Source organism: Ictalurus furcatus, chromosome 8 (assembly GCF_023375685.1).
Source record: "Ictalurus furcatus strain D&B chromosome 8, Billie_1.0, whole genome shotgun sequence".
NCBI lineage: Eukaryota > Metazoa > Chordata > Actinopteri > Siluriformes > Ictaluridae > Ictalurus > Ictalurus furcatus.
The window spans coordinates 18,211,732-18,238,294 of record NC_071262.1 but is presented as its reverse complement, the minus strand read 5'-3'; the positions used below and the strand labels follow the sequence as shown (position 1 = coordinate 18,238,294).

Below are 26,563 nucleotides of genomic sequence, written 5' to 3'. Positions count from 1 at the left end.
TGCCAAGACCCGCCCACCAGTCGGCTCACCACTAACATACAACAGCTACCAATTAGTGACAGTAAAGGTTACCATGCTTCCTCTGAGACACAAAACCAGCTGTGATCTCTTTTCAAACTGCTGCTCATGCTTTGTCACAGGGTAGCATAACACACTGTTAGGAAAGTGCTATCTGCCCTCTTCCTCATACATGATCTCACAGACACCCATGATAGGCTAGTGTTGCTGTGAAAGCCATTGTTCTGGCCCACAGAGCACTGCCAGTTTGGACTCCTAGTCAGGAGTCAAACTCTGATAATAGGATGAACACTTTTCTGTTGCGCCACTTCTGAGCCAAAAAGCTGCACTTGAACTAGAAGAGTGTGCTGCATTCAAATTAATTCAATTGATCTTAAACGAAAAATTCATATGTATGTATATAATGTATGTTTAGGATATGTTTACTGTGAAATAATTGAAAGAAAATATGAATTATTACGTATTTTCATTAACTACTGTCATGCAAATATTTCCACATGATAGCAACAAAAATGCTGGCAAATCTCTCTCTCTCTCTCTCTCTCTCTCTCTCACTCTCACACACACACACACACACACACACGCACACACACACACAACAATTAACTGTGTAAGTATTTAAGACCTTAATAATTGCATTCACATTTTCTTAATCTGCCAGAAAGTACATTGAAATCACACTTTTTTCTCTTTTTCCTTCATGCACTTTTTTTTAAACTTCAGACTCACTTCTATTTTTTTCCTCCTGACTAACGTCTAGACTTCTTTTGTTGTCCAACCTCAATATTCCAGATGCTCCTTTACCACCAAAGTGTTTTTTAAGAATAGTGCTCCTGTGTTGTAAGATGACAACTTGGGGTTCAGTTTTAACCATTCAGTTATGTATGAATGAGGGTGTGTGTGGGTGTGTGTGTGTGTGTGTGTGGTGTCTGGCAAGAGCTGGCCCAACATCCAGGTGACCCATCATCCACCTCATGCCCAGTGTTCCTGGGATAGACACCGGATTCACAATGACTCTGACAGGGTCTACTTACTGAATGAATGTATAAATTCATTATAAGTTTATTCAGTTGTTTTAGAGGGGCACGGGTTGTGTATTGATTAGCATGTTTACCATACACTTCCAGGGTTGGAGGTATTGACACCCTGTGTGCACGGAGTTTGCATGTTCTCCCCGTGCTTCGGGGGTTTACTCCAGGTACTCCGGTTTCTTCCCCCAGTCCAGTGACATGCCATGTAGGCTGATTTGCATTTCCAAATTGTCCGAATTGTCCATAGTGTGTGAGTGTGTGTGCGATTGTGCCCTATGATGGGTTGGTACCCTGTCCAGGGTGTCCCCTGCCTTGTGCCCCGAGTCCCCTGGGACAGGCTACAGGTTCCCTGCGACCCTGTGTAGGATAAGTGATATGGAAAATGGATGGATGTATACAGTCATCTTATAATGATGTAGTTTTGCCTTTATTACGAAACTTGAATGTTGACTGATGAGCTGTTACGACTTGCAGTGCTGGGAGAACTGTATCATCCTTTGCCGAGAGCTGGCCAATCAGTACGAGGCTTACTACGACTACAGGAACCTGAGCAAAATGAGGGTGAGTGATTGATTTTTCAGCTTTCCTAGAGTAGTATTTTTAAGTGTATGTTATTGTGTGATTTTGATTGTGTACGTAATTTTGTGAAATTGTGTGATCATTCATTTTTCTTTTTTTTTACACTTCCCTCATTATCACTCTCTACCAAATTATTATTATGAATAAAAATTATAGCAAGACTGAATGTATGACCTGTTTCTGAAGACTCTGGGCTGTTTAATAATAATAAGAGACTATGTTGAAAATCAGGATTGATTTTCAGGATTGATCAGTGTTCTAATGAGGCATGGTGTATTTATTCATTTCCGTATAACATGTATATTATGATGCTTGACAAAAATCACAGCAAATCCTAATTTGTCATTTTTAGAGTTACTTATTTGTGTGATTATGTGAGTTTTTATTTGTGTGATTATTTTTTTTCTCCAGATGATGGAGGCTTCTCTCTACGATAAGATAATGAATCAACAGAGGCTTGAACCGGAGTTCTTTAGAATTGGGTTCTACGGCAAGAAGTTCCCCTTCTTCTTACGGGTAAATATTAGTATACGATGTAAATAAAGCTGTTTTATAAGCAGAAATGCTTGACCGTTCACTGTTGCGTTCATGTATATCCCTGCATTGTGTATAATTTGCCGTTTGCATTTTCATGTTTAGCCCACTAGGTGGCAGACTTCACCAAGCACTGATCCTTACATCCTGACTTAGAGCTCATGGAGATGATGTACTAGTCATCACTGTAGAGAGAGCCTTAGTGACTCAGGCCTCTCATTTTCACTTGTGTGTGTGTGTGTGTGTGTGTGTGTGTGTGTGTGTTGGTGTTGTGCAGAATAAGGAGTTTGTGTGTCGGGGGAACGATTACGAGCGCTTGGAGGCGTTTCAGCAGAGGATGCTGAGTGAGTTTCCTCACGCCATCGCCATGCAGCACGCCAACCAGCCTGACCAGACCATACTGCAGGCTGAGGCGCAGTGTATCCTCCACAAACTCGCACTCAAACACTCGCTAACATGTACATATACAGTATATGGCCACTTTAATAGGTACATGTGTGCCCTTGCTCATTCATGCAATTATCCAATCAGCCAATCATGTGACAGCAGCACAATGCATAAAATCATGTAGATAGAGGTCTGCTTCAGGTAATGTTCACATCAAACACTTTTGGCTGTGGTATGGTTGGTGGTGTCAGACATGCTGGTTTTTGAATCCAGGGATTCCAAAAAACATCCAGTGAGCAGCAGTGTGCAGGCGGAAACGGCTTGTTGATGAGAGAGGACAGAGGAGAATGCCAGACGTTTGATTTGAGCTGACATGAAGGTTACGGTAACTCAAATAATCACTCTTTACAACCGTGGTGAGCTAAAAAGAACACACGATATGTCAAACCTTGAGGCAGATGGTCTACGACAGCTTAAGACCACATCGGGTTCTACTTCCGTTCACCAAAACTGACCAGCTGAAGATTGGAAAAGACCAGGTGCCATTTTTCTAATCTTCAACTGTGCAGCTTGACTGACTCTGTGTCCGCTGTAGCCTCAGATTCCTGTTCTTGGCTGACAGGTTGTGGAAAACAATGTGGTTCCGATCACAGCCTGCATGCTTTTATCAATGGAGTGTGTGTGTGTGTGTTTGTTTGTGTGTTATGTTCCTTAAGTGGCTCTGGGTCAGACCTGCAGATCTACGCGGTCACTCCTGTCCCGGAGAATCAGGACGTGCTGCAGAGAGACGGAGTGCCGAGTAACATCAAGAGCTTCTACAAAGTCAACCATATCTGGAGGTTCCGCTACGACAGACCCTTCCACAAGGGTACTAAAGATAAAGAGAATGAGTTCAAGGTCGGGCACACACACACACACACACACACACACACACACACACGTACACATACACTCGTATAAGCACATCCTCTCTCTCTCTCTCACACACACACACACACACACACATACACACACAAACAAGCACATACTCTCTCACACACATGCACACAGACACACAAAGAAGCACATACTCCCTCGCTTTCTGTCTCACAAACACACACATACACACACACATTCACACACACACACGACAGACCCTTTCACAGGGGTACTAAAGATAAAGAGGATGAGTTCAAGGTAGGACACACACACACACACACACACACAAGCATACTCTCCCTCTCTCTCTCACACACGCGCGCCCACACACACACACACACACACACACACACACACACACACTCTCTCACACATGCACACAAGCAAACATGCACACACATTCTCTTACACACGCACACATATACACACACAAGCACACACTCCCTTTCACACATGCACACAAACATTCATACACCCACCCACACACCCCCACACACACACACACAAGCACACACTTTCTCACACATTCTATTACACACACACCCACACATATACACACACAAGCGCACACTCACTCTCAAATACGCACAACACACACAAGCAAACATGCCCACACATACACACACACGCACACACACACACACACACACACACACACACACACACACAGAAGCTCACATTCTCTCACACACGCACACAAACACAGACATACAAACAGAAATGCACACACATTCTCTTAAACACACACACAAGCACACACTCTCTCACACACGTGCACAAACAAACATGCACACACACGCACACAGTGATGTAAGAATAAAGACTTGGTCTCCTTTGTTGCCTGTGTGTCACTTCAGCACCAGTGTCTATGTAGCTCTGCTTCTTTTGGGTAATTAAACAGTGTGAGGGGTTTTGTCCAATGCATCACACTCACACACATACTCACACACACACACGCACGCACACAGAGTGCATGCTGGCCATCTTTATACCACACACTGAAATATAGCAGTGGAGTTAAAGGTTCTCCACACTGTTTGCTCTATAAGTGATGACTGAGATTATGTGTGTGTGTGTGTGTGTGTGTGTGTGTGTGTGCGCAGAGTCTATGGGTGGAGAGGACCACACTGAGTCTGGCACAGAGTCTCCCAGGCATATCTCGCTGGTTCGAGGTGGAGAAACGGGAGCTGGTGAGAGCCCAAAATCTTCTGACCTCTTCTTATTGCTTTTCCTCTGCAAATCTGTGGGAAAATAAAACACACAGACACTTTTATAACATCATAAAGTTACATTTGTTGGCCACAGATGAAATAAAAACAGCTTTTTCAACCTAATCTTTAGCTATTGCATCTGTAGCATACAAACACATTTCAACATGTTTTCCTGTACTGAGAAATAAACCGAAAGCCCACTGAAAATTCATTTTTAAATGAAAATATCAAAACATTTGTTCAATTCCATCAATAAATGTTTAAAATATGTGACTAGAAACAGAAAAACTACAGTGCCGTGCATAAGTATTCGCTCCCCCCCTTCGCATTTCGCAGTGTTGCATACTGGAACTGAAATGGATTTGAGATTTTTACCATTTGAGTTACACACTATGTCTAAAATTTGTCTAACATACTAATTAAACAAAAAAAGAGATGCAGACATTTCTTGGTTGCATAAGTATTTATCCCCCTGGGTCAATACCTGGTAGAACCTCTTTTTGGCTGTATTTACAGCTGAGATATGTCTCTGTCAGCTTTGCATGTCTGAATTGGTGATAGGTGAACAGTGATTTTCAAGAACTTCCATGATTTCTTAATATAATTGAGATTCTAACACTTTCACATTCTTGGTTTTGAACCGCTCCAGTGAAGCTTTGGCAGTTTGCTTACGGTCGTTGTCCTGTCGGAAGTTACATCACTAGTACAATGTATATAGCTTCTATAGGGTCTTCTACATGATTTCTTCATCTGAAGTTTCCTCAGCACAGGGAATGCTACAGATATGTAAATAGAAACTACGTTGGGAAGAAAAATGTAGGCTGAAGGCTATATTATTTCTTCAGAAATTCGCCTGAATATCACCGTCAAAGCAAAAGTCCAATACCAGGCTCAGTCCATCATTAGTACAGTCACTTTGAACTCTCCTGAATGGATAACCATAAAAAATCCAGGATGTCCAAGGCCGGTGTGTGAGCCGTGTGTGCTCTGCAGGTGGAGATGAGTCCTCTGGAGAACGCCAGCGAGGTGATTGAGAATAAAACCCTGCAGCTGCGCACGCTGATCGCGCAGTGCCAGACGCGGCAGATGCAGAACATCAACCCGCTGACCATGTGTCTGAACGGGGTGATCGACGCTGCAGTAAATGGAGGACTCACTCGTTACCAGGAGGTACCACCATCTCTGTCTCTCTCCATCTCAACCCCCTGCTTCCTGCATTTCTTTATTTATTCATCCTTTATTTATCCGGTGAGTCCCGCTGAGATTTCTTTTCTGCACCGGAATCCTGGCCAAGACTATTAATTAACAACAGACTGAACAACTCAGAACACAATTAACACAGGAAGCATTAAGGTACTAATCAGAGGAAGTGAACTTATAAAAAACAAATCCAGATAGAAAACATTTGATTTAAAACGCGTGTGTAGAGGTATGGGCAGTAGTTTGGTTGACCACCAGATTTTCTTTGATTGTAACATTTGATATAAAATCATATAGAGAATAAAAAGATTTTTTCTGTTGGATCAGCAGCAGCGTTATACATCAGGTTTTCATATTGAGAACAGGTCTGCTTGTATTCCTTCAGCACTCTGGACTGTAGAGTGAGGGTTAGGTTAAAGCAAGTCAAGGCTTAACCTTAGACTCTGGATCTAGACGGGCTTCAGATAGATAAATACGGGGTGTCTCAAAAGTCTTCATACATAGGGCAATTTAAAACCTTGTAGCAAAATTGAACTTTATTTGCAAAACATCCTTCACATGACTCTCGTCTCTCCCGAATTTGGCTCCCAGTTTGGTAACAGTGTCGTGTGTGATGTGCTTACCATGTTTCCCGTTAAAGTCCATTCAACCTTGTGGCAGGGCAGCTTCCCGATCCAGCCATAAGAATGATTTCAATATGTTCTTCTTTTGTCAAAAGTGTTCTTAAAACAATATATAATATAAACGAAAAAAATTTTGGAAGACATTTTGCTAAAAAGCGTTCATTTCCCCCTATGTATGGAGAATTTTTGGACACCCTGTAGATTAATAGTTTGACCCAGAAATTAAAATTTGGGATAAAAATATGGGATTTAGTTCAAGAGAACACCTTTATGGTTTTACAGAATAGTATCTGCTGCTTTCTGATATGCACTGGTGACTCAATGGTTATGCCTCTAGGCTACTGAGTAGAAGGTCATGAGTTCAATCCCCAGCACCGCCACTGATGTTCACTTGAACAAGCCCCTTAACCCTTTCTGCTCCAAGGGCACCATGTCATGGCTGACCCTGCGCTCTGACCCCAACTTCCTAACAAGCTGAGATATGCAAAGAAAAGAATTTCACTATCTGCAGTTATGGCTCAGTGGTTAGAGCTCTGACCAAGGTCATGAGTTCAAGCCCCAGCACCGCCAAGCAGCCATTGCTGGGCCCTTGAGTAAGGCCCTTAACCTTTTCTGCTCCAGCAACACCGTATCATGGCTGACCTTTTGTTTTGACTCCAACTTCCTAACAAGCAGGGACACAAGCAGTGAAGGAAAGAACGTCAGTGTAAAGTACGCTTTCTTTTTTTTTTCTTTCATTCATCATCATTCACGGTTTTATTTCACTGTTCATTAAAAAACAATACAACTCTGTCTTGGAAACAGGACTGCATAATTATTTATTAATAAATACAAATAAATCAAAGCTTTAGTGATGATAAGACCTGCACAGAGTGCATAGTCAATGTCATGTGTTTACATTGTGAATTTAACACTGTGTTAAGCGTATACAGTATGTGTTGCTCTTACGTCATTAAACTACATGGCATTACACTGCTTTAAAAAACAAGGAAACAAATGTGTATACAGGCTATTCAAACTGATTTTTCATTATCATACGGTAACGTACTAACCAACGAAGATGTGTTCTTGAATAAGTATCACATGCTGTGTGGTGATGAGGTTATACTGTATATACTCATTTGCACTTCAGCATATTTGACAAGTAGACTTTACACTTCTAAATAGATGGAAGTGAAGATTGCATTTTCTGCATGTGGGTGAAACCTGTAAAAAGCCTGCTGTGGATATCTAATGACTATATTTTACCCTCTCACAATACTAATACTATAGAGTATTAGACAGTTGCCAGGCAACAGCGTGTTAGCCTGCCATGTGCTTGCCTGAAGCACTTAAAAGGGAAGTGCTGTAAGAAGGACTCCCAGCATGCACCACAGAGGGTTGAGACATACAGATCTGCTGTATACACAGAGAGCGTATGCCATTATCTTTGCATCAGTGGCATTCTGGAAATCAGGCCTTGTGATAAAGTGTGATCAAGCATTAGGATCATTGTGCATGTTTATTACTGAACATAGTAATGATACACAGTTGTGTTAAGAGAAGAGTTAAACAGGATTTAACGGTGAAATTGTGCACATCAGATGTACCTACAGTCTTAAGTGCTATTCAGTTGACTTAAGCACATTTTAGTTGTATGATATTGGCTTGAGCGAGTAAGTCCAGTGCTACTGTCTGATAATATGATGTAACCACAGTATGCCATATTGAAATGCATGTTTATTTTTTGGGCTGTAAATACACTTAAAATACTTATGCAATGCGATTGAAATCTGATATTAAGTACAGAAATATAGCAGTATTAATGAATTAATAGTGTGATCCCTTTAAAATGAACAAATCATTTTCTTCCACACACAAGAGATCAGAGGAGACAATGTCTTAATCTTAGACATTGCTTAGTCGAAAGACTAGATTTTTGATTTCCATGATCTGTAAGCCGTAATTATCAAGATTAAAACAAAAACAGGCTTGAAATATTTCATTTTATGGGTAATGAATGTAGAATATATGAAAGTTCCACTTTTTAAATTAAATCACAGGGGGAAAAAAAAGAACTTTTCCATGATATTCTAATTTTTGAGATGCACCTGTACATTGTACAAATTCTTGCCAGCTTCTCATTCATATATATATGTATAATTTTTTTTTCATTGATTTTTTTGTTTTATGTTGTCTGTATCAGATTACATTTAACATGAAAAGGAAACAACAATATTTACTTCTTTAGTCCACATTTTCTATCCCTGATCTTTTCGTCCATAAAAGCAAGTGCTCAATGTGTATAAAGGCTGTGGTGTAGATGTTACTGAAAAGTTTGTCATAACTTCATTTCATACCTCAGAGTCATGAACCACACACTGAAGTTTATTTGCAACATTTAACTTTTTTTTCCCAGGCGTTCTTTGCAAAAGATTACATTTCCAATCACCTGGAGGATGGAGATAAGATCACCCGTCTCCGAGAGCTCATGTTTGAGCAGGTATTGTTAGCTACATAAAAGCAATTCCATGCACTTTGATGGATAAAGGTGATTAGCCATGTGTTTGATGTTATCTTAGATTAAAAAAAAAAAAAAAAAAGATTCTAACACACGTCTGCTCCCTATCGCAGGCACATATTCTGGAGTATGGCTTGGCTGTACACGAGAAATTCGTTCCACAGGATATGCGTCCGCTGCACAAAAAACTCATCGACCAGTTCCACGTGATGCGATCCAGTCTGGGCATACAGGTCAAGCTAGACACATACATATAACGTTCACATATATGCAAGAATTAGTGAGATGAACAACATGGTCTCCTTTTCCTCTCTGCAGCCACAGGAGTTTCCTGCGTACGTGCGCGTCAGTCCTCTGCATTTTGCCAACGGCAGTCCTCGAACCTGCAGGACTCCCGTCCCTAACGCCATCAGTCCAGACGGAGGACGAATAGTGGCACGGCGCAGGTGTGTGTTCATGTTCTCTCTGACAGTGAAGCTCAAGCTTGACTGCATTAGCCTTGTAGCTCGAGGTACAAAACTCAAGAAACTAATTTCTAACAGCAGGCATGTCTTGATTGACTTTTGAGATAAGTGGATAATCAACTTTATTTTTTTGCCTGGTTAGAGATGTTCCTGATGGTGTGTGAGGTGTAACTTAGAGATGAAGGGAATGGGGCAGGGCTCGAAATCAGATTATTGTTCCATATTTACAAGGACATTATTTTTAATACAATTATTTATTACCCTCAAGGATAAACGCTAACTTTATGAAATTCATAATTCGGGGTGCTCAAACAGCCTTATCAAAACAGTCTGCATTCATACAATTTCATAATAGACATATCCCAGCCCTCGTGTAAAAATTATACCGAATCTTGCTCTTCTACTTGGGTTTGACGATATATAATGATATAAATTTGTTCACTGCTACTAAAATATTATTCAGCCAACAGCAATTAAAAGCAACTTAAATATTTGAACGCGTGACACATGATTTGGATTGTTGTTGTTTTTTTTACTGATCATTTCACCTCTGTTCGCTGGTTGCGTCCTAAAACGAAATTTTATTTTTCAAGAGAAAGAATTACTGATACTACTCCCAAAACATGTTTGTATCTAATTTTTGTATGTATTTTGAGTTGTTTTTAGTGGTTTAGTGGCACCTCCAGGGTTGAGGGTTTGATTCCCGCCGCTTCCCTGTGTGTGCAGAGTTTGCATGTTCTCCCCGTGCTGCGGGGGTTTCCTCCGGGTACTCCGGTTTCCTCCCCCAGTCCAAAGACTTGCACTGTAGGCTGATTGGCATCTCCAAAAGTGTCCGTAGTGTATGAATGGGTGTGTGAATGTGTATGTGATTGTGCCTGCAATGGATTGGCACCCTGTCCAGGGTGTCCCCCGTCTTGTGCCCCATGCCCCCGGGATAGGCTCCAGGTTCCCCGTGACCCAGTAAGGATAAGCAGTACAGAAAATGGATGGATGGATGTTTACTAGGAGGCAAAAAAACTCATGCATTAACTGTAATTGTAATATCATACATGTTGTATTATTTTTGACTATATGATATTTTTCACCATTGCACACTGTTGCTATATGGCAACAATATACGAACTAACCCCCCTAAAAAACGTTTTTCGAATTTTTAGAAAATTATTATTATTTTATTACTTGAACTAATTCAAGTAATTAAAAATCCATTCAAAAAACTTTTTTTATGTAAATGTAATAATTCATGCATAGCGGGTTAGTCATGATTTATCCTGTACATTATAAAATTCATTCAAGCTCATAAAGTTTGAGGCTCAACTTTTAACAGAAAGGTCATAAAGATGCTACCCTCTCTGAAAACTGTGCCTTTACGTTGTTGCTGGGGTGGTGGCCTGAATGGTACTGTACATCTTTTGTTGCTTTAATATGTTTTTTTTTTACCTGGAAATGTGTATGTACATAAATGGACCATAATGAGATTTTAGAGTAAAGCTTTAAAGGTAGACGACATGCACGTTTCTAGGAAAAAGAGAAATGCTAAAGGTGCAAAATATGCACCTTTAAGAGTACCACTCCAGCACCAAGGAATGGTACAGTTTAATACCCTTTTAATACGCTTTTTCTGAGAATGTAAAGTCCTGTCCTTTAGCGTTGGCTCTCATGTGTTTCTCCTGTTTCAGCCCCCTCAGTTACCCAGCTGTCAATCGCTACTCGTCATCCTCACTGTCATCACAGGCCTCCAACGACGTGAGCAACATCACAGGCCAGTCGGAGAGCTCGGATGAAGTTTTCAACATGCAGGTATGTGTTGCAGGATTTCGGTAGTATTCAGGGATAAAAATCTTGCCCATTAATTTACCCTCATTAGTCAGCAAGTAACTGGAGACGCTAAAAGCACATTTTCCTCTCACCACCAGGGTTGGGGGTTCGGATCCCGCCTCTGCCCTGTGTGCGTCGAGTTTGCATGTTCCCTCTGTGCTTCGGGTGGTTTCCTCTGGGTACGCCGGTTTCCTCCCCCAGTCCAAAGACATATTTTGTAGGCTGATTGGCATTTTCCATAGTGTCCATAGTGTGCGATGTGATGGGGTGGCCCCCCTGTCCAGGGTTGTTCTCATGCCCTGAGTCCCGTGGGATAGGTTTCAGGCTCCCTGTGATCCTGTGTAGGATAAGCGGTACAGAAAATGGATAGATGGATATGACATAAACCATAACACCTACTACTCACATTTCCTAAGTGTGATTTTTTTTCTCACCAGTGATAATTAAGAAAGAAGCAATTATCATTAAGAAACAGTGGCTTACACATACTATTGCATCATAATGTATACACCTCAAAAGTGTTCCTTACAACTATAATGAAAATGATATTTGACCATTCAGATCTGAGTTGGTGTTTATTGGAAAGGCTTTCAGGCTATAGCCGTGATCAACCAATTCGCTTTTAACATCTTATAAATTCCTATTGATTTATAAAATCAGTGGAGGTTATGCCCAGTGTGTTCCCCTGGTACTCTCCTGGTTCCAGCCAGAATATGCACCAATTTGTGAATTTGACTTTAATGCTTTGAAGAATTTCCATGCCCTATAAACTCCCTGAAACATTGTGTGTCCACATTCAGATGGACTAAGGACCAGTTCTCAGTGGAAGAGGATATCTAGTGTGACATAAATGAGCTGCTTAGTTACTGTAGTCATCACATTGTGGTTTTCTTTTATTTAGCAAACCACACCTTCTGGAAGGTTCAATATAATTGAAACACTGGTCCATAATCTAATAGCATACCCATAATGTTCTGTTGAATCGACTAGATTTTATAAAATAGTTATGAAAACTAGAATTAGCTTCCAGAGACTTATTGATGAAGTTGTTGTAGTTGCCATGTCGACCTGCTCATTACCTGTTTTTCTTTCCACAGCCAAGTCCGTCTACCTCAAGCCTCAGCTCGAACCACTCCGGCTCTCATAACGTGAACAACTCAGTTCCCTCAAGCAATAGAGGTGAGTGTATGGATTCATGGAAAGATCCCACACCATGATTCATCAAGCTTCAGTATAGCAAGCTATAGTGAAACTTTATTGTGCTAAATCTTTTATATGCCATCATCAGTTAGCATGCTCCTTGAGCTCCTAGAGTTAGTGTGTTTTTCCTGCATTTTTACTCCCTCCTCTCAGTCAGACTACCTATTATTCCTCTTTGAGGTTGGCAAGTTTGGATGTTTATCATATGTTGTCATGGGGCAGCGTGATGAATAAACAGGATGCTGTTTTGTCACCTGGTCTTTATTCTCCTGCCTTTTAAATACTCTCAGCACTCGCCTTTTCCCTGTAGATTCTCTTCCATCAGCATCTCCACTGCCATTGGACAAACACAAACATTCGAAAGAGAACGCATGTCTCTCACCCAGAGACCGACTATGCAGTGGGGTTTTCTCCAACCCTCTGGATCCCACACAGGTGAGCCGAGTAGATAAAACTCTCTGAGGTAAGCAGCTGTGTGAAATGCGTGATGACTTGTTTCTGTATCCCGCTCGCAGAGGATGATGCCATTCCAGATAGACGCAAGTCTGCCACGTTGTGAGGCCAGTTTCCCAACAGCAGAAACTGGTATGACTCCTGCGTTAGCTCAGAACATATTAAATCACATATACAGTATTGTGCAAAAGCCTTAGGCATTATAAAAAAAAATTTTTTTTAATAAATTTTGCTTAGATGTTTATTTTAGTATGGCATGGTGGCACAGTAGGTAGCGTTGCAACCTCACAGCTCCATCCAGGTTCTATTATGAGTTCTGGTTACTGAGTTTCTCTCCATGTTCTCCTGGTGTCCATGTGGGTTTCCTCAGGGTTCTCTAGTTTCCTCCCAATTCCCAAAAACATGCCAGTAGGTGGATTGGCTACTGATAAATTGCTCCTAGGTATGAATGTGTGTATTTCAATGTATGCGTTAAAATCGAATGGTTTTCAAACACAGATTTTCCAGAAAAGTCCATTTTACAGAGAAGGATATAACGTATTAAGTAATAGAGCACTTTTAAGCTAAAAGAAAAACAAACATAATGAATGCTATCTGGAATTACCTCCAGAAACAAGAGAAGCTCTTATTTTTATAAAACTACACAGCAGTGTATCTTAGAGTATTGATACAGTGGTGAAGACAAAGAATGTTGATGCCACATATTGATTTGATTTCATTTATTACTCTGTACTACTTTATTGTATGTTCTTAGATGTAAAAAATATTTTATCTCATTATTTTTGAATGCATGTTTGGCCCACGAAAGTTGAACACCAACACTTCAAAGACTAGAGATTAGGATTAAAGTTTTTATTTATTTATTTATTTATTTATTTATTTATTTTCAAGAATTGTGAGAGGAAGAGAAGCGAGTTCAAGAAGACTCCAAGAAAAAAAAAGAAAGAGAAGATGAGTGAACTTTCAGTGAATTATCTGTGGAGTTAAAGCAGAGAGAGAGACAGTGACCTCTGCACTGCTTTCTTTCTTTCTTTTTTTTAGGAGCGCAAGGCCTTTTTATTTTATACTCTTCTGAACTTCCTCAACAGTTTCAGCCAGTTGTGTGTGATTATCCAAAAAAAAAGACTTTGTGCAATGTTGTATATGCTACGAGCCGACGTGATGTGGGTGTTATTTTGTTATATTGCTCTGTGTGTATTTTGTCTGAACAGCAGCTCAAGGCAAGAACATAAGGTCTCTGTCTCCTATGCCAACCTCAAAGTCTCCTCAAAAGGTAGGCATCATTCTGTGAGATCTGGTCCTCTGATAGTAATGGAACAAAGCACATTATTTAACAAATATCGCCAGTGGCAAATTCACTACAAAATCATGAAGTACTAAATAATTAAGAAAGAGGGGGGTGTATTTTCACTAGTCTGAGATGGACAGGAAATGGAAAGCACACTAGGCAGGGCATACTAGGCAAGGACGGGTTAATAAATCCTGGGCAGGAACCTAAGCAGGGATCCCTGCAACCAACGACATGCTAATTAAAGTGCATACATTAGGTTATTATGAGTATTCATTATGAGTATTTGAGTTGTCTTGGTGATATGCAGAAGATGGAGCAATTTAAAAAAATATATAGCTTCCAGCTTGTAACATATGGGTAATATATCAAAAACCTTATTATCCTGGGTTATAGAATGATCATAATACATATAACCATACCTCAGATAATCCTAGCATATTACTCAGAGAGTAATGGTCATCTTGTTGCTCCTACAGACCTCAGCTCCTCCCCTCACCCCATCTCCTACTGACGGTTTGCCCACGGGCAGCTTAGCATCCCACTCGCCCGCTCGCTCGGGCAGCTACAGCAGTGGCATCTCCTCTCTCAGCCGCTGCAGTGTGTCTGAGACGTGTGGCATCGATGCAGCACCTGAGCCGTCCATGCCTGCCGTCCTGCCTGCCGATAATGCCATCCGGCGCGGCAGCAAGACACCACCGCCCTACAGCGTGTACGAGAGGAACAACCCGCGCCGTGCCACCCCGCTGCCCCACAGCCTGTCGGTGCCACCTGCCACAGACAGCACCAACCTGCCCGCCAAACCACAACTAAGCCGCATGCAGAGAATCAACTCGGAGCCGCGGCACAGGATCACGCCACGGAAAGTCTCGCAGCTGTAGAATTGCAGATTTATCCATAGCACAGGAGTAGTACCTGGAACTGTCAGTGCAGCTCATCCAGGTTATTGTGAATGTTTAGTAGTAAGTTCTAAGTCACAGTGACTGGACTTTGACGTGTAGTCTTGAAGATGTTTCGTCACTGAAAACTAATACTCTTCCCAACGATACCATAAATCCATTCGGCTTGACTTTACCTACTAGACAGACCCAACTGATTATACGAGGAGCATGTGAAGGACTATATTACAGATGCAGTTTTATTTTTTTGTATTAATTAAAAGAAACATTAGCGCTTGTTTGTTTGTTCGTTTTTTACTGCAGTAACCGTCTTGCTTGCTTTAGCAATGAATCCAATCTTCTTTGCGTTATTAATGGATAACCTGCATAAGTGCAGCGTTAGCTGGGCTTTATGTTTATTTTTTGTGATTTTATTATTATTTTTGATTCAATTCATACTCAGCATGGAGTTATTTCCAGGAACAATTATTACAGCTGAACTGGAATTGACTCGGCTTTATATATCTTACATATTTTCCATAAGTATACATTCATGGCTAGTGAGACTCATATACAAGTATAGCCGTTAAGAGATTAGAATTCTACTCTAAAAGGGCATATAGTTTACAGTTCAGTCTTTAGATCTGGCAGGTCCACATACCACTTTAGAGCAAAGGTCTGAAACATACCGGTATTTTTGATAGATGTACAAAAGCTCATATCTGTACAGTATTCTGCTTCTTCGACAGCATTGTTTTTAGGCCTTATACACGGACCAAGATGTGCAGCTAGTCCTGCATCTTGTTTTAACTGCTTTGTCCTTTCTGGAATGGCTGAAAGGTGCTACATATTTCTTAGTGTTTCTTTCTGACGTAGCCTTGTAGCTGCCGAACCTGCCTGACCGTTTATTGTGCAATGTAATGAAATCGTGTGGTCTCCAAGTATTGTGCCAAAGAAACAAAACAGTATTAACATTTCTGTCGGTGGGAGTAGCTAGGGCAGCTTAGAGCTCACATAGCCGCGTGAATGCTTGTGCTTGACAATGTGCTTTTTATGCAGTGTGCTGAGGCCTAGAGTATGATAGCATGAGGCATGTACAGCATCAAGCAATATAACCAGTATAGTTTCCTCAAGAGTGTGACATTCAAAGCACAGACTAGTTTTCAGTGATTTCAGAAAGTTTGCTCAGAATTTGGTAAACAAAATATTGTGTGAACAAAATGGCATTTTAAAGTGTCATTTTTTGGAGTGTAGGGGAGCCAAGAGGAAAGTGATCTTGAGTTGTATTTTAGTCAGTCATGCACAAACATTAAACCAGTTTTTGACTGCCAAAAGCACAGCGAACATGGAATTAAAGGAACACTACTGATTTTTTTTTTTTATTTGATTTTTGTCCTCGTTTAAACTTTCTTAAAGAATGTAAAAATATTTTACATTATTCAGGATATTATTTTTATTGTTAATTTTTTTTTAGATTTTTTTTTACATTACATTTTTTATTTCATATGCATAAATGGATTTTCATTCTAATGATTAAGCAGGACAAATTTATACCACATTTAAAACATTTCCTCCCCTTTCAGATTTTACTGACGTTATGATAAGTGTTCTCAAGTGAATCTCAAGAATTAACTAGGCATGTGCTGATGATCAGTTAAATATAAAATAGATTGCAATACTTAACAATCAGTATTATTATTGTGGACACTGTTTCTGTCCCATGAGGACTGCTGTTTCCTAATTTTCCTTAATTTGGACAGAGTATAAGGTGATGTGTGAGAGAATGTATTTTTAAAAAGCTTAACGGTGGTAATATTGTAAACTGGGATAACAGTTTAGGCAATTACCGTGATATGAAAATGTAATATCTGTACATGTGTACTGATGCCTGAAAATTAACCTTTCCTGTAAAAATATATTACCTTCTGTGTGCCACCACAAATGCTACAACAAATGCAAAGCATCTTTAGTGAAAAAGCAACAAGAGTGACAAAACTTCGAATAGCTGTTCACTGCCGATCTGCAAACCTAAATCATTTCATGGGTTTAAATATAATGGTGATTTAATATTGTAAGAGACCCCAACACAAGCTTTTGAAATTTTAATGCTTGTTTAATCTGTTTATAGTCGCTGCTACTACTGCGACTCTGTTTATCAGCATATTGTTACTATAATGTTTGCACCTATTAAGTAAAAAAAAGGATTTTCCTAAAAAAAAATGCCCTTTACATTGTCTGAATTTTATATTTAAATATACTTGATGGAAGACAGAGTAATAAACATCCAGATTAATTTCATACAGGGTAATTTGAGTAATTCCAGCACTAACAAGAATATTTAAAATCATTTTTCCACACTGAGACAGAGAAAATATTAGTCTGTGCCAAAAAATTATGAATTTAAAACTGAGCAATTGTATCAGTGACACTAATACTAACTACTAAATACTAATAATATTGATTGAAGCTGCACAGCTAGGGCATTTGTTTGTTTGTTTGTTTGTTTGTTGTTTGAACATCACTGCAATTTTATTGATCTTGTGAAGAAGCACAGTTTTAAGTCTTATATCGGTCACTGGTTTCTTAAGCAAACCCGAGTAATAGCAGCTAAAGTGGATTCAGGCTTGGAAACGCATGACTCTGTAAATGGTGGTCATTAGTACGTTGCTTGTGTGAATGACTTGATAAACAGTGTTGCAGTTGTGTTCACATATGCCTATGCTACTAAAGTTGCTCATTCTAGGCAATTTTGTAATTTTTAATGGATTGCCTAGTGACCACTTTTAGAAAAATGAACTAGTATTCTTGTATTATCTCTCTTTTTCCCTCACTTTGTCTCACCTTTTGTATGGATTAGGTTTTATCTTTTGTTGTTCAATTTTTTGAACCTGTAAAGTTGTACTTTATATCATATAATGGGATGAAAGTATTCCATATAGCCCGTGTTACAGATTTTGTACAAACTGTGTTTATATGAAAATGTAACCAGTTCATAGGCTTTGAATGTTGCAATGAAAATTTTTATTTGTAAATGTTGACTATTAGACATTAATGAATAAAGGTTGATTGATGTACAAATGGTTAAAAGAATAAAACCATATTAACATTCCACTATTAAAAACACTTATAACACATATTAGGTAATAGTGTGAATAATTAATTGTGTTATTTAATAATTTCATGACATTAACTGGAACGAAATCTGTGAGCTGAACTTTAAAATTATGCAATATAACAAAATAAGTGAAGATGTACAGGAGGGTCCAGATTAGTTCAGTATCCAGAACTGTTTTCCTCATTCATCAACTAATATTACTCAGTTTATGCCTGAATAATTGTACAACGCCTTATTTAAAGAGAAAACTTGAATTCTGCTCAAATTTTTCTAAAACTGTGATGAATTTATATATTTAATTCCATTCGTAACACAAATCTATGGCCAGCAAACTTTGTTCATTATTATACTGTTACTTGATATTGAATCAGTTTCATTAGTTTTAAAAAACCCAAAAACTTTATTGTCTGAAAACCAGGGTTGGTTTTTCCATATTATATCACACAATACTAATATGAACATTTAAATAAAAACCTTTTGGACATATATTTAATGAAATATGATCACAGTTGCCATAGAAATAATCATAAATAAGTTTGGTGTCCTCAAACTTTGCCTCATTTGTTCTAGAGAAACATGCAGTAACTAAAATGTATTTTATTTTTGGTGTTATTGACACTGAATAACACAAATTACTTTCACAGTGATTTCAAATCTGTGTTTGAAATATCTGGAGCATGGGTCTCACCCCATTTGAGGAGATAGTAGTCAGGCCTGACTGGAAATAACTGCACTGGGGCTTTGCCAAAATGGCTTAAAATTGCCTGAATAAAATAAAACCATTGATGACTTTAAAATAAACAGTTTTTGCACGTGACATCAGTACCCTAGTGCAAGTTCACGACACTAGTATTTAACATTAACCACCTAACATTAGCGCATAAATCTGGCTAAACTGGTCTACTTTTCTAATGATTCCTGTGTCGATACATGGGTTCTTTATAACATTTTGTAGTGTTGAAACTAGTTAACGTTACTACAGAAATATCTATACTGGCTAATTAGGATGGGGTTTGGTCCTGGGCCAGCATTTTTCCTGATACACAACTCAACAAATGGGTCTTCCATAATATTCACTCGTGAAGATTCCCAGGTATCAAACTTTAATCCCAGGTGTCAGACTTTCAACCACTTTTAAATCCACATTGCCAATTTTGGGCCAATATCAGCCATTCCATTAGGTGTCAACACTGGCCCAAATTTGGACCCAATGTTGGGCCACCAACTGACTTCACCCACCTATAAATTCAATGGAATTAAGTCATAAAAAATGCTTCTCTGCCACCGTTGTTTGAGTGTTGGTTCAAAATTGGCAGGGTTACTACAGAAAGTGCTGCTTTGCCAACACTGGCAGAACATTGCATAATGAGGGCCAACGCAGCCTCCCAAAACTGAGAGATGAACATACCATGAAATAAAACTACCCTACAGTACAATGTTGTTGGAGGTGAAACTAGTTGATATAGTGAAACTAGTGAACTAGTTGGGCAGTGGAGCTCAGTGGTTAAGACATTGGACATTGGACTAGAGGGTCATGAGTTCAAATCCCAGCACCAAGCTACCACTGCTGGGCTCTTGAGTAAGGCCCTCAACTGCTCAGTTGTATAAATGAGATCTATGTAAGTTGCTCTGGATAAGGGTGTCTGCCAAATGCTGTAAATGTAATATTAAAAATGTGTATTTAAGTATAAAGACATATAAATATTATCATTTCATTTCGTTTCCCTCACACATGATTTTTGGTCCCTACTGTACAGTATATATTGTATGTGATGAGGTTAGCCTTCAATGCTAATATACGGCGTTGTATATGGGGTTAAACCTGGCGAGCTTTAGGACCGCGCGGACAAGTACATCGAGTGGCCGTGACGTGGCACCGGAGCGGCACGCGGATCACAGTGTAGGTGAGTGAATAGCGCGTGCAGTCGGTTAGGGACGAGCTTCCCTTTCCACCACGTGCTGATTTATCCTACCGTACACACTTTATCTTTTCCCCCTCTCGTTGAACCGTTTTTAAATATAGCTCTATGAAAGCGTCCACGAATGAAGTACAGTAGTTAGAGTATGACACTTAGCATAATATTAGCAAGGCACGCTAGCATAGCTAGCTAGGTTATATAAAGCGTGGGACGCTGGACTTCTGCACGTGTCATTAAAGAAGCACGTAAAGACACGAGGTTATGCCCGCGCGCTTGGAAAGGATCACGCATACATCGTGCACATATGACAGCGATATATGCATGCATGCATGCATGCATGCAGGAATGAATCCAGGCTTTGATTTCTCACGTGGTGTGTCTGTGCACCTTAGCACTGTTTTTACATGCAGAAGAATAATAATAATGCTGTCATCACCTATTAGACACAGGTCCATCCTCCTGCAGCTTGTTGCAATAAAATAAGAGTGGTTATGCCACAGGTTCCAGCCGTGGTCTATTGGGTACCACTCTGTCCTGTACATTTGAATATTTTCCCTGTTAAATAGCTTTGTAATTGAATTAAAATAACTGTGTCAGAGCAGGGAGAACTCTAAAATGTGCAGGACAGGATATTTTATATTCCAGGACCAGGGTTCAGAACCTGATTAAGTAATTACAACATATTTTAAGATATAAAGATGATTTAATGCAATTAGCGATTGTTCATTCATCAAGTGGGAAATATGGTTGATTTAACTGGCAGTAGTTGGGATTAGTAAACAAAGCTACAGGTTGCAGGTGTTAATCTGAAAGAATCAGTTTGTAGGGTAGAGCTGGTGCAGCTGTAGCATACTTCGAGTTAAATTACTCAGCATTGATTCAAATGACAGCCTTTCCACATAACATTACAGTATGTATACGTTTAATTCTTTGATCAAGTGTAACTTTCCTCGTATTATCAGCAATTACTGTACATTTTCACAGAAACCAAAAGGAGTCCAGTGTTACAACATAGTAATATAGTGTGGGTCAGTTGTAACACCACACAAAAATGCTGTACACTTACATATTCATCAGGAACACCAAAATTAAACCAGCATACATTCATTGGTTTGGAAAATACTAAGTCATTACAATAGATACTTGTGTTTTGTTTTGTTTTTCCCTTATATTCATAGTAACCATGATTACTCTGGTATGGCATATGGTTAGCATGGTTTAATCATAATTCTTTGATTTTAAGAAATAAAACAAATGTAACATCTGTATAAGCTCTGCATCAAATCCACTTCACCCTTACAAGCATGGAAATTAGTGCATGCATCTTTGTTGTCTCTGTGCTGCCACATTTTGCTACTCTTAATAACAGACTGGGACATTCTGAATCAAGAATCTGTACAATTATCACAGGTGTTACAACTGTACCGCAAGTTTCACTTATGATTTCTCACAATCTTGCAAACAGAATTCATATGAACAACCCCTCAAAACTATACTAGTAGTTAGTGTAGTTGTAAGTGTACACAACTGCATAGTTTTCAGTTTCTTTTAATGTGAAAATAAAATAAAATAAAATGTTTCTGATTTTTTGCTTTGTTTTAGTTTAGTTTTTTTTTTTTTTTACTTACCTGGCACAAAATGAGAGTGCAAAGTAAGAGTCATAGTTGCATGATATTGGCACGTAATGTGATGTGTTCATAATCAGCCAATTTAGTGCCAATTATATTGCAACCAAAGTCAACCAACGACAAGAATTTTGATGAAAATCTCTTTAAAAATCTGAGTGCTGATACATACAACTCTCTTCCAAAAGCCACCAGTAGGAGGATAACATAGGATTATGTCAAACTCACGGGATAGCTACAAATACAGTAGTAGTGGTGTTGAAACGTAAACAAAACATAGACAGAAAAATACCCTCAAGCTCACTTCGAAGGATGTTTATGGTTATGCAACTCCATTTTCAGCATAAGCTCGAATGATGACGTAAAGCAGAATGTAGCCATTTCCTTTAATCACAGATCTATTGTTAGAGGATCTGCATCATATAATCTTATCGCACAGTCTGTTCTAGAGATCGGCCAAGAATTTATCAACATCATCTCATACAGTGTGCAAACTTAAATAATTATGTATCCAACATAGTAATTGCATATTAATCCATGGGGTTCATAAAGTCTGGAAAATAAATGCATAGTTCATTTCAGTGCTTAAACAGAGCATCTTGTTGCACCCCCTGCTAGAATGTCTCTAAGGTGAGAAGGATGATTTTCAGAGGAATCCATGTGGAATGAGCAGAATTTATTACAGATCAAAGTATGTCACTGTGATGCTTCAATCTCAAGCTGGAATTCATGAAATTGCTTATAATCACTGGTTGAGAGCAGAAAATTGGAAGGAATGATTATAAACAAGCATGTTTCTGCTGTATGTAATATCACTATGCACCATTTAATTTAATTAGTTGTAATTGCAGATGTGTACAGTGACGTATTAGGTTTCAATCTGTCAGGCTCTTACTGGTGTCTGTTCCTTGTGGCTTAAACAAAATCGAATTCTGTAGAATTGAAGAAGTGTTTCTGTGCATATATACAGTCAGGGATGGACAAATAATCAATTTATTAGCTAGACCAGTAATGTTTGGTTGCCCAGAAACCTCACTGACCAGGCTAAAAAATGTTAGCTAACATAGTGTAATAGGTGAGCTAGTTTAGAGGTCGACCGATAGTGGATTTTACCGATACCATAAATAAGTTGGGCGGTACCTACCGATAACTCAACTGAAAATCGATACTGAATGAAAACATAACACTCAAAGTAAAATATTGCTGAACTTTATTACAAAAGTAAACAGTACTGACTGTACCATGAAAATGCACTGTACTTTTTAAAATTAAATAAATATGTGAATATTAACTATTAATAAATATTTAAGTAAATAAATTATATCCATCCAAACTGAACCAAAAAGTAACACTCCATATAACAAATAAAAATAGAGACATCCAAAATGAATATGGGCGGCTGTGCCTCAGGTGGTAGAGTGGGATGTCCACTAATCGTAGGGTTGGCGGTTCGATTCCCGGCCCACGTGATTCCACATGCCGAAGTGTCCTTGGGCAAGGCACTGAACTCCAAGTTGCTCCCGATGGCAAGTTAGCGCCTTGCATGGCAGCTCTGCTACCGTTGGTGTGTGACTGTGTGTGCGAATGGGTGAATGAGACACAGTGTAAAGCGCTTCGGATAAAAGCACTATATAAGTGCACCATTTAGAATAAAAAAAAACACTTCAAATAATACAACAAAAATTGTAAGTGATAGTTTTTATTTCGCCTCTAGAGGCTGCTCTCGTACTGTATAATGACAGCGGACCCTTCTCAGCCGCTCCCGCAACGGACGCAACCCCGGGAAAAAGTATCGGTGTGGATTTTTCCAATAGCCAATTGGTTAACTATCAACTATGGGTTAGCGTCAAAAATCCACACCGATACTTTTTCCCAGTTGTGTCCATTGTCTGCAAAACCGATCAATCAGTTGACCTCTAAGCTAGTTAGTTAGGTGAAAGAATTATTTAGACTATGACTTGATTGTTATCCTTGTCTAACAATGTTTCTAATGTAGCACATCATGGTTGAGCCCACGACAAAAAGTTAGCAAGTTGTTGACCAAGTCTTCAGTTGTAAAGTGTGCATTGTACGTAAAAAAACCCCCCAAAAAACGTGACTTTAAAAATGTTTTTCCACATACCTGCATATTCCTGATTCTAAAATGGATATCAACTATATTTTGTATACGCTAATTCTTCTTCATCAGTTAGATCATGTAGTGCAGCAGGTTGTGGGATTCGATTCAAAAGCATGAGTTATAGTTATGGCTCTGAGGTTTGTTGTATGAGTGTAAACATAGCTACATGTCAAATGCAAAAAATTTATTTTGCGACAGGAGTAGTTTTGTTTATTCTTTCAGTTGATTATCCTACTTGTCTGCTGGGCAACTTTGAATAAAAACAAATGATCAGCTTTTTGGACGTCTGAGCTACTGATTGGTCCACCTTTGTCAATTCACCAACGTTGTATTTATGCTCATTGGCCATTTTATCTTGTAAACTTTCCATATAGATTGCTTTATAGTTCACAGTTACCAACTGTAGAAACAGATGGAGCGTAGATACAAGACTATTGTCTAATAAACTCGCAACTCAGTGTATACACCCTGAAATAACTCTGAAATCTAACACTAATTATCAGTACTAAGTGGATGTTTTTATAAGCTTTGAATACAATGCTGGTCTGCAGTACTCGGTCCAGTCCACCTCTCAGCGTGTGGGCTCCTGGTGAGAATGTGGGTTGTCTGATTACGGAGAGATTAACTAAAATAGCATCCTGGGAGATGCAAAAAAATGACTGTCATGTGTTGCTGTGAGGAAAGCAGAAATATTTCGCACCAGGCTCTGGAAAGCGATTACGGTTAGAACGGCTTGACAGATGGCACTTGGTAGGGTTCTCCATATATCAGCACAGATAATTTAGCACTGCTTATTACTAGCTCTTTCCTCTTCACCTGGTTTTCCCGCTTCTGAGATGAAAACTTCACAGTGAGTTGTTTAATAAAGAAATAAAGAGAAATACAATTTCAGTCATCGACATAGAACTGTCAACTGTGGGAAGAGCGGGGGTGGGGTGGGAGGGTATGTTGTGGACTGGGGAAGAAAGTGTCTGTCTTTTCCATGGCAAGGTTTGCCAGAGCCAAAGCACAGCCATGGTGGCGACCCTTCTGTTGAACTACTCGGTTCAGATTTTCCCAGCAGGACTCTCTCAGATTTCCGAGAACTCCATCCTGGCAGTTGTTATTATCCCCTCAGCTCCTGCAGCCCCTCTGAAGCTGGTATCCTCAGACCCGTCAAGCGGCTTAGCACGAGCCTGCATGTGAGCTTTGTTGGAAGAAATTGGATTATTACCTTCATTCAGTATTTGTCTCGAAACAACCTTGATTAATGGATTTTAATGGAAAGTGGGTTTAAATTGCCAGCATGCACCTGACATTACAGATTTTTGTGCTTGAATGGGCTTACTGTGCTGCTTTGTTGTCCTAGGGTTTAAAGTGTGTCAGATCCTCTTCAAGATTAGAGGTTTGAATGGCATTACAGCTCTCGAGGCTCCATTCAGTCTTAATATTTACCAAGGAACATGACAGGAAGTGGTAGCTCAGTGGTTAAGATGTTGGACTACTGATTGGAACATTGTGAGTTCAAATCCCAACTCTGCCAAGCTGCCACTGCTGGGCACTTGATCAAGCCCTCATCTGCTCAGTTGTATAAATGAGATAAACATAAGTCGCTCTGCCAAATGCCATAAATGTAAAATGAAAGCAGCTCTGAGAGTAATGCTGACTTTAATTCAGATCACAGGTTTATATTAATGTACTTGTTGTTATTGTTTGTACTGTAAGAGTTAATTCACAGGCAATTGTATAGCTTCAATCACTGTATACAGTATAGGCGTGGACACAAAATCTTAACAGGAATTTAAACACGAAGCCAAAATGTCTTTGAGGGCCTCTAGTGCTATTGTTAACCCTGCCCATTCCCATGTTCGCATTTACACACTGAGATTACAGCCATGTCTTGTTCTGCAGTAAACTATTCTAATCATCCAGAAGTTCGTTGCAGTTTTTCCCGGTATGTCAAAGGCGTAACCATGGTATGGTCATCGGGGGGGTCCAAGGCCCCCCCCCCCAACACCCCACATCCAAAGTTTGATACTGAAAATTTGTGTGAATTCACGTGATTTCTGAGTGATAGAAGCTACCACAGCATGGGGAAATTGTATGGTGCTGTGGACGTCCTGTGGGCAGATGTATTCTCTGCTCCATAACCTACCATGAAACCTACCACACCAAGTAGAGGCGAGCAAAGATGTGTGCAGGCAAACCACACACGCTAATATTTAAACACGCAATCACGACTTCTGTCCCTACATCCCTGTGAGTCTCCTGAAATAAACATATGTAGTGTTGAAATAACTGCATCTTATCACCAATGAATGAATGATTGCAGTTAAATGGACTGCAGTATGCTGATCTTAAGATTCAAATAAGATCCATAAAACTACAGTAATCCATACACAAGATGGTTAATAAAGGCACAAGATGCCCGTAGTGCCTTTACTAAGGTACCTATTAAGCTAGGTAGCTATGTGCTCTACTAAACTGCATCATTGTCCATAACACAATTTCTCACCTGATCATCTGCATGTCCACTGCATTCAGCCTGCCTCTCCCTCTCAATGTCTTGCTGCTGTGCTGCCTGCATTGTGACCAGGTATCATTATTTTCCCAGAAGAGCAATGACTGACTTAGATGATCATTTTAATTTGATAAACTGAATATTCTGTTTGTGTAACTGGTGTCATTTATTATGTTAATGTCA

The 26,563-nt window shown here is 39.5% G+C and overlaps 2 protein-coding genes across 4 annotated transcripts in view; both read left to right on the top strand.

Moving 5' to 3' along the window:
• The window catches only part of dock4 (dedicator of cytokinesis 4), an 88,363-nt gene extending 73,218 nt beyond the window's left edge, over positions 1 to 15,145 (top strand). Inside the window, exons 38-52 of the mRNA XM_053631224.1 lie at positions 1,524 to 1,610; positions 2,040 to 2,144; positions 2,440 to 2,581; positions 3,280 to 3,446; positions 4,571 to 4,657; positions 5,672 to 5,848; positions 8,900 to 8,983; positions 9,115 to 9,234; positions 9,320 to 9,447; positions 11,145 to 11,265; positions 12,381 to 12,462; positions 12,794 to 12,918; positions 12,999 to 13,068; positions 14,148 to 14,209; positions 14,704 to 15,145. Coding sequence (XP_053487199.1) covers positions 1,524 to 1,610; positions 2,040 to 2,144; positions 2,440 to 2,581; positions 3,280 to 3,446; positions 4,571 to 4,657; positions 5,672 to 5,848; positions 8,900 to 8,983; positions 9,115 to 9,234; positions 9,320 to 9,447; positions 11,145 to 11,265; positions 12,381 to 12,462; positions 12,794 to 12,918; positions 12,999 to 13,068; positions 14,148 to 14,209; positions 14,704 to 15,105 — 1,959 coding nt within the window. The 3' untranslated portion in view covers positions 15,106 to 15,145. The remainder of the gene's footprint in view (positions 1 to 1,523; positions 1,611 to 2,039; positions 2,145 to 2,439; positions 2,582 to 3,279; positions 3,447 to 4,570; positions 4,658 to 5,671; positions 5,849 to 8,899; positions 8,984 to 9,114; positions 9,235 to 9,319; positions 9,448 to 11,144; positions 11,266 to 12,380; positions 12,463 to 12,793; positions 12,919 to 12,998; positions 13,069 to 14,147; positions 14,210 to 14,703) is intronic.
• A 4,941-nt stretch (positions 15,146 to 20,086) lies between these two features.
• Positions 20,087 to 26,563, top strand: part of immp2l (inner mitochondrial membrane peptidase subunit 2) — a 127,836-nt gene continuing 121,359 nt past the window's right edge. For all 3 annotated transcript variants that reach the window (XM_053631221.1, XM_053631222.1, XM_053631223.1), the window contains exon 1: positions 20,087 to 20,121. The gene's annotated coding sequence lies outside the window, so the exon portion shown is untranslated. The remainder of the gene's footprint in view (positions 20,122 to 26,563) is intronic.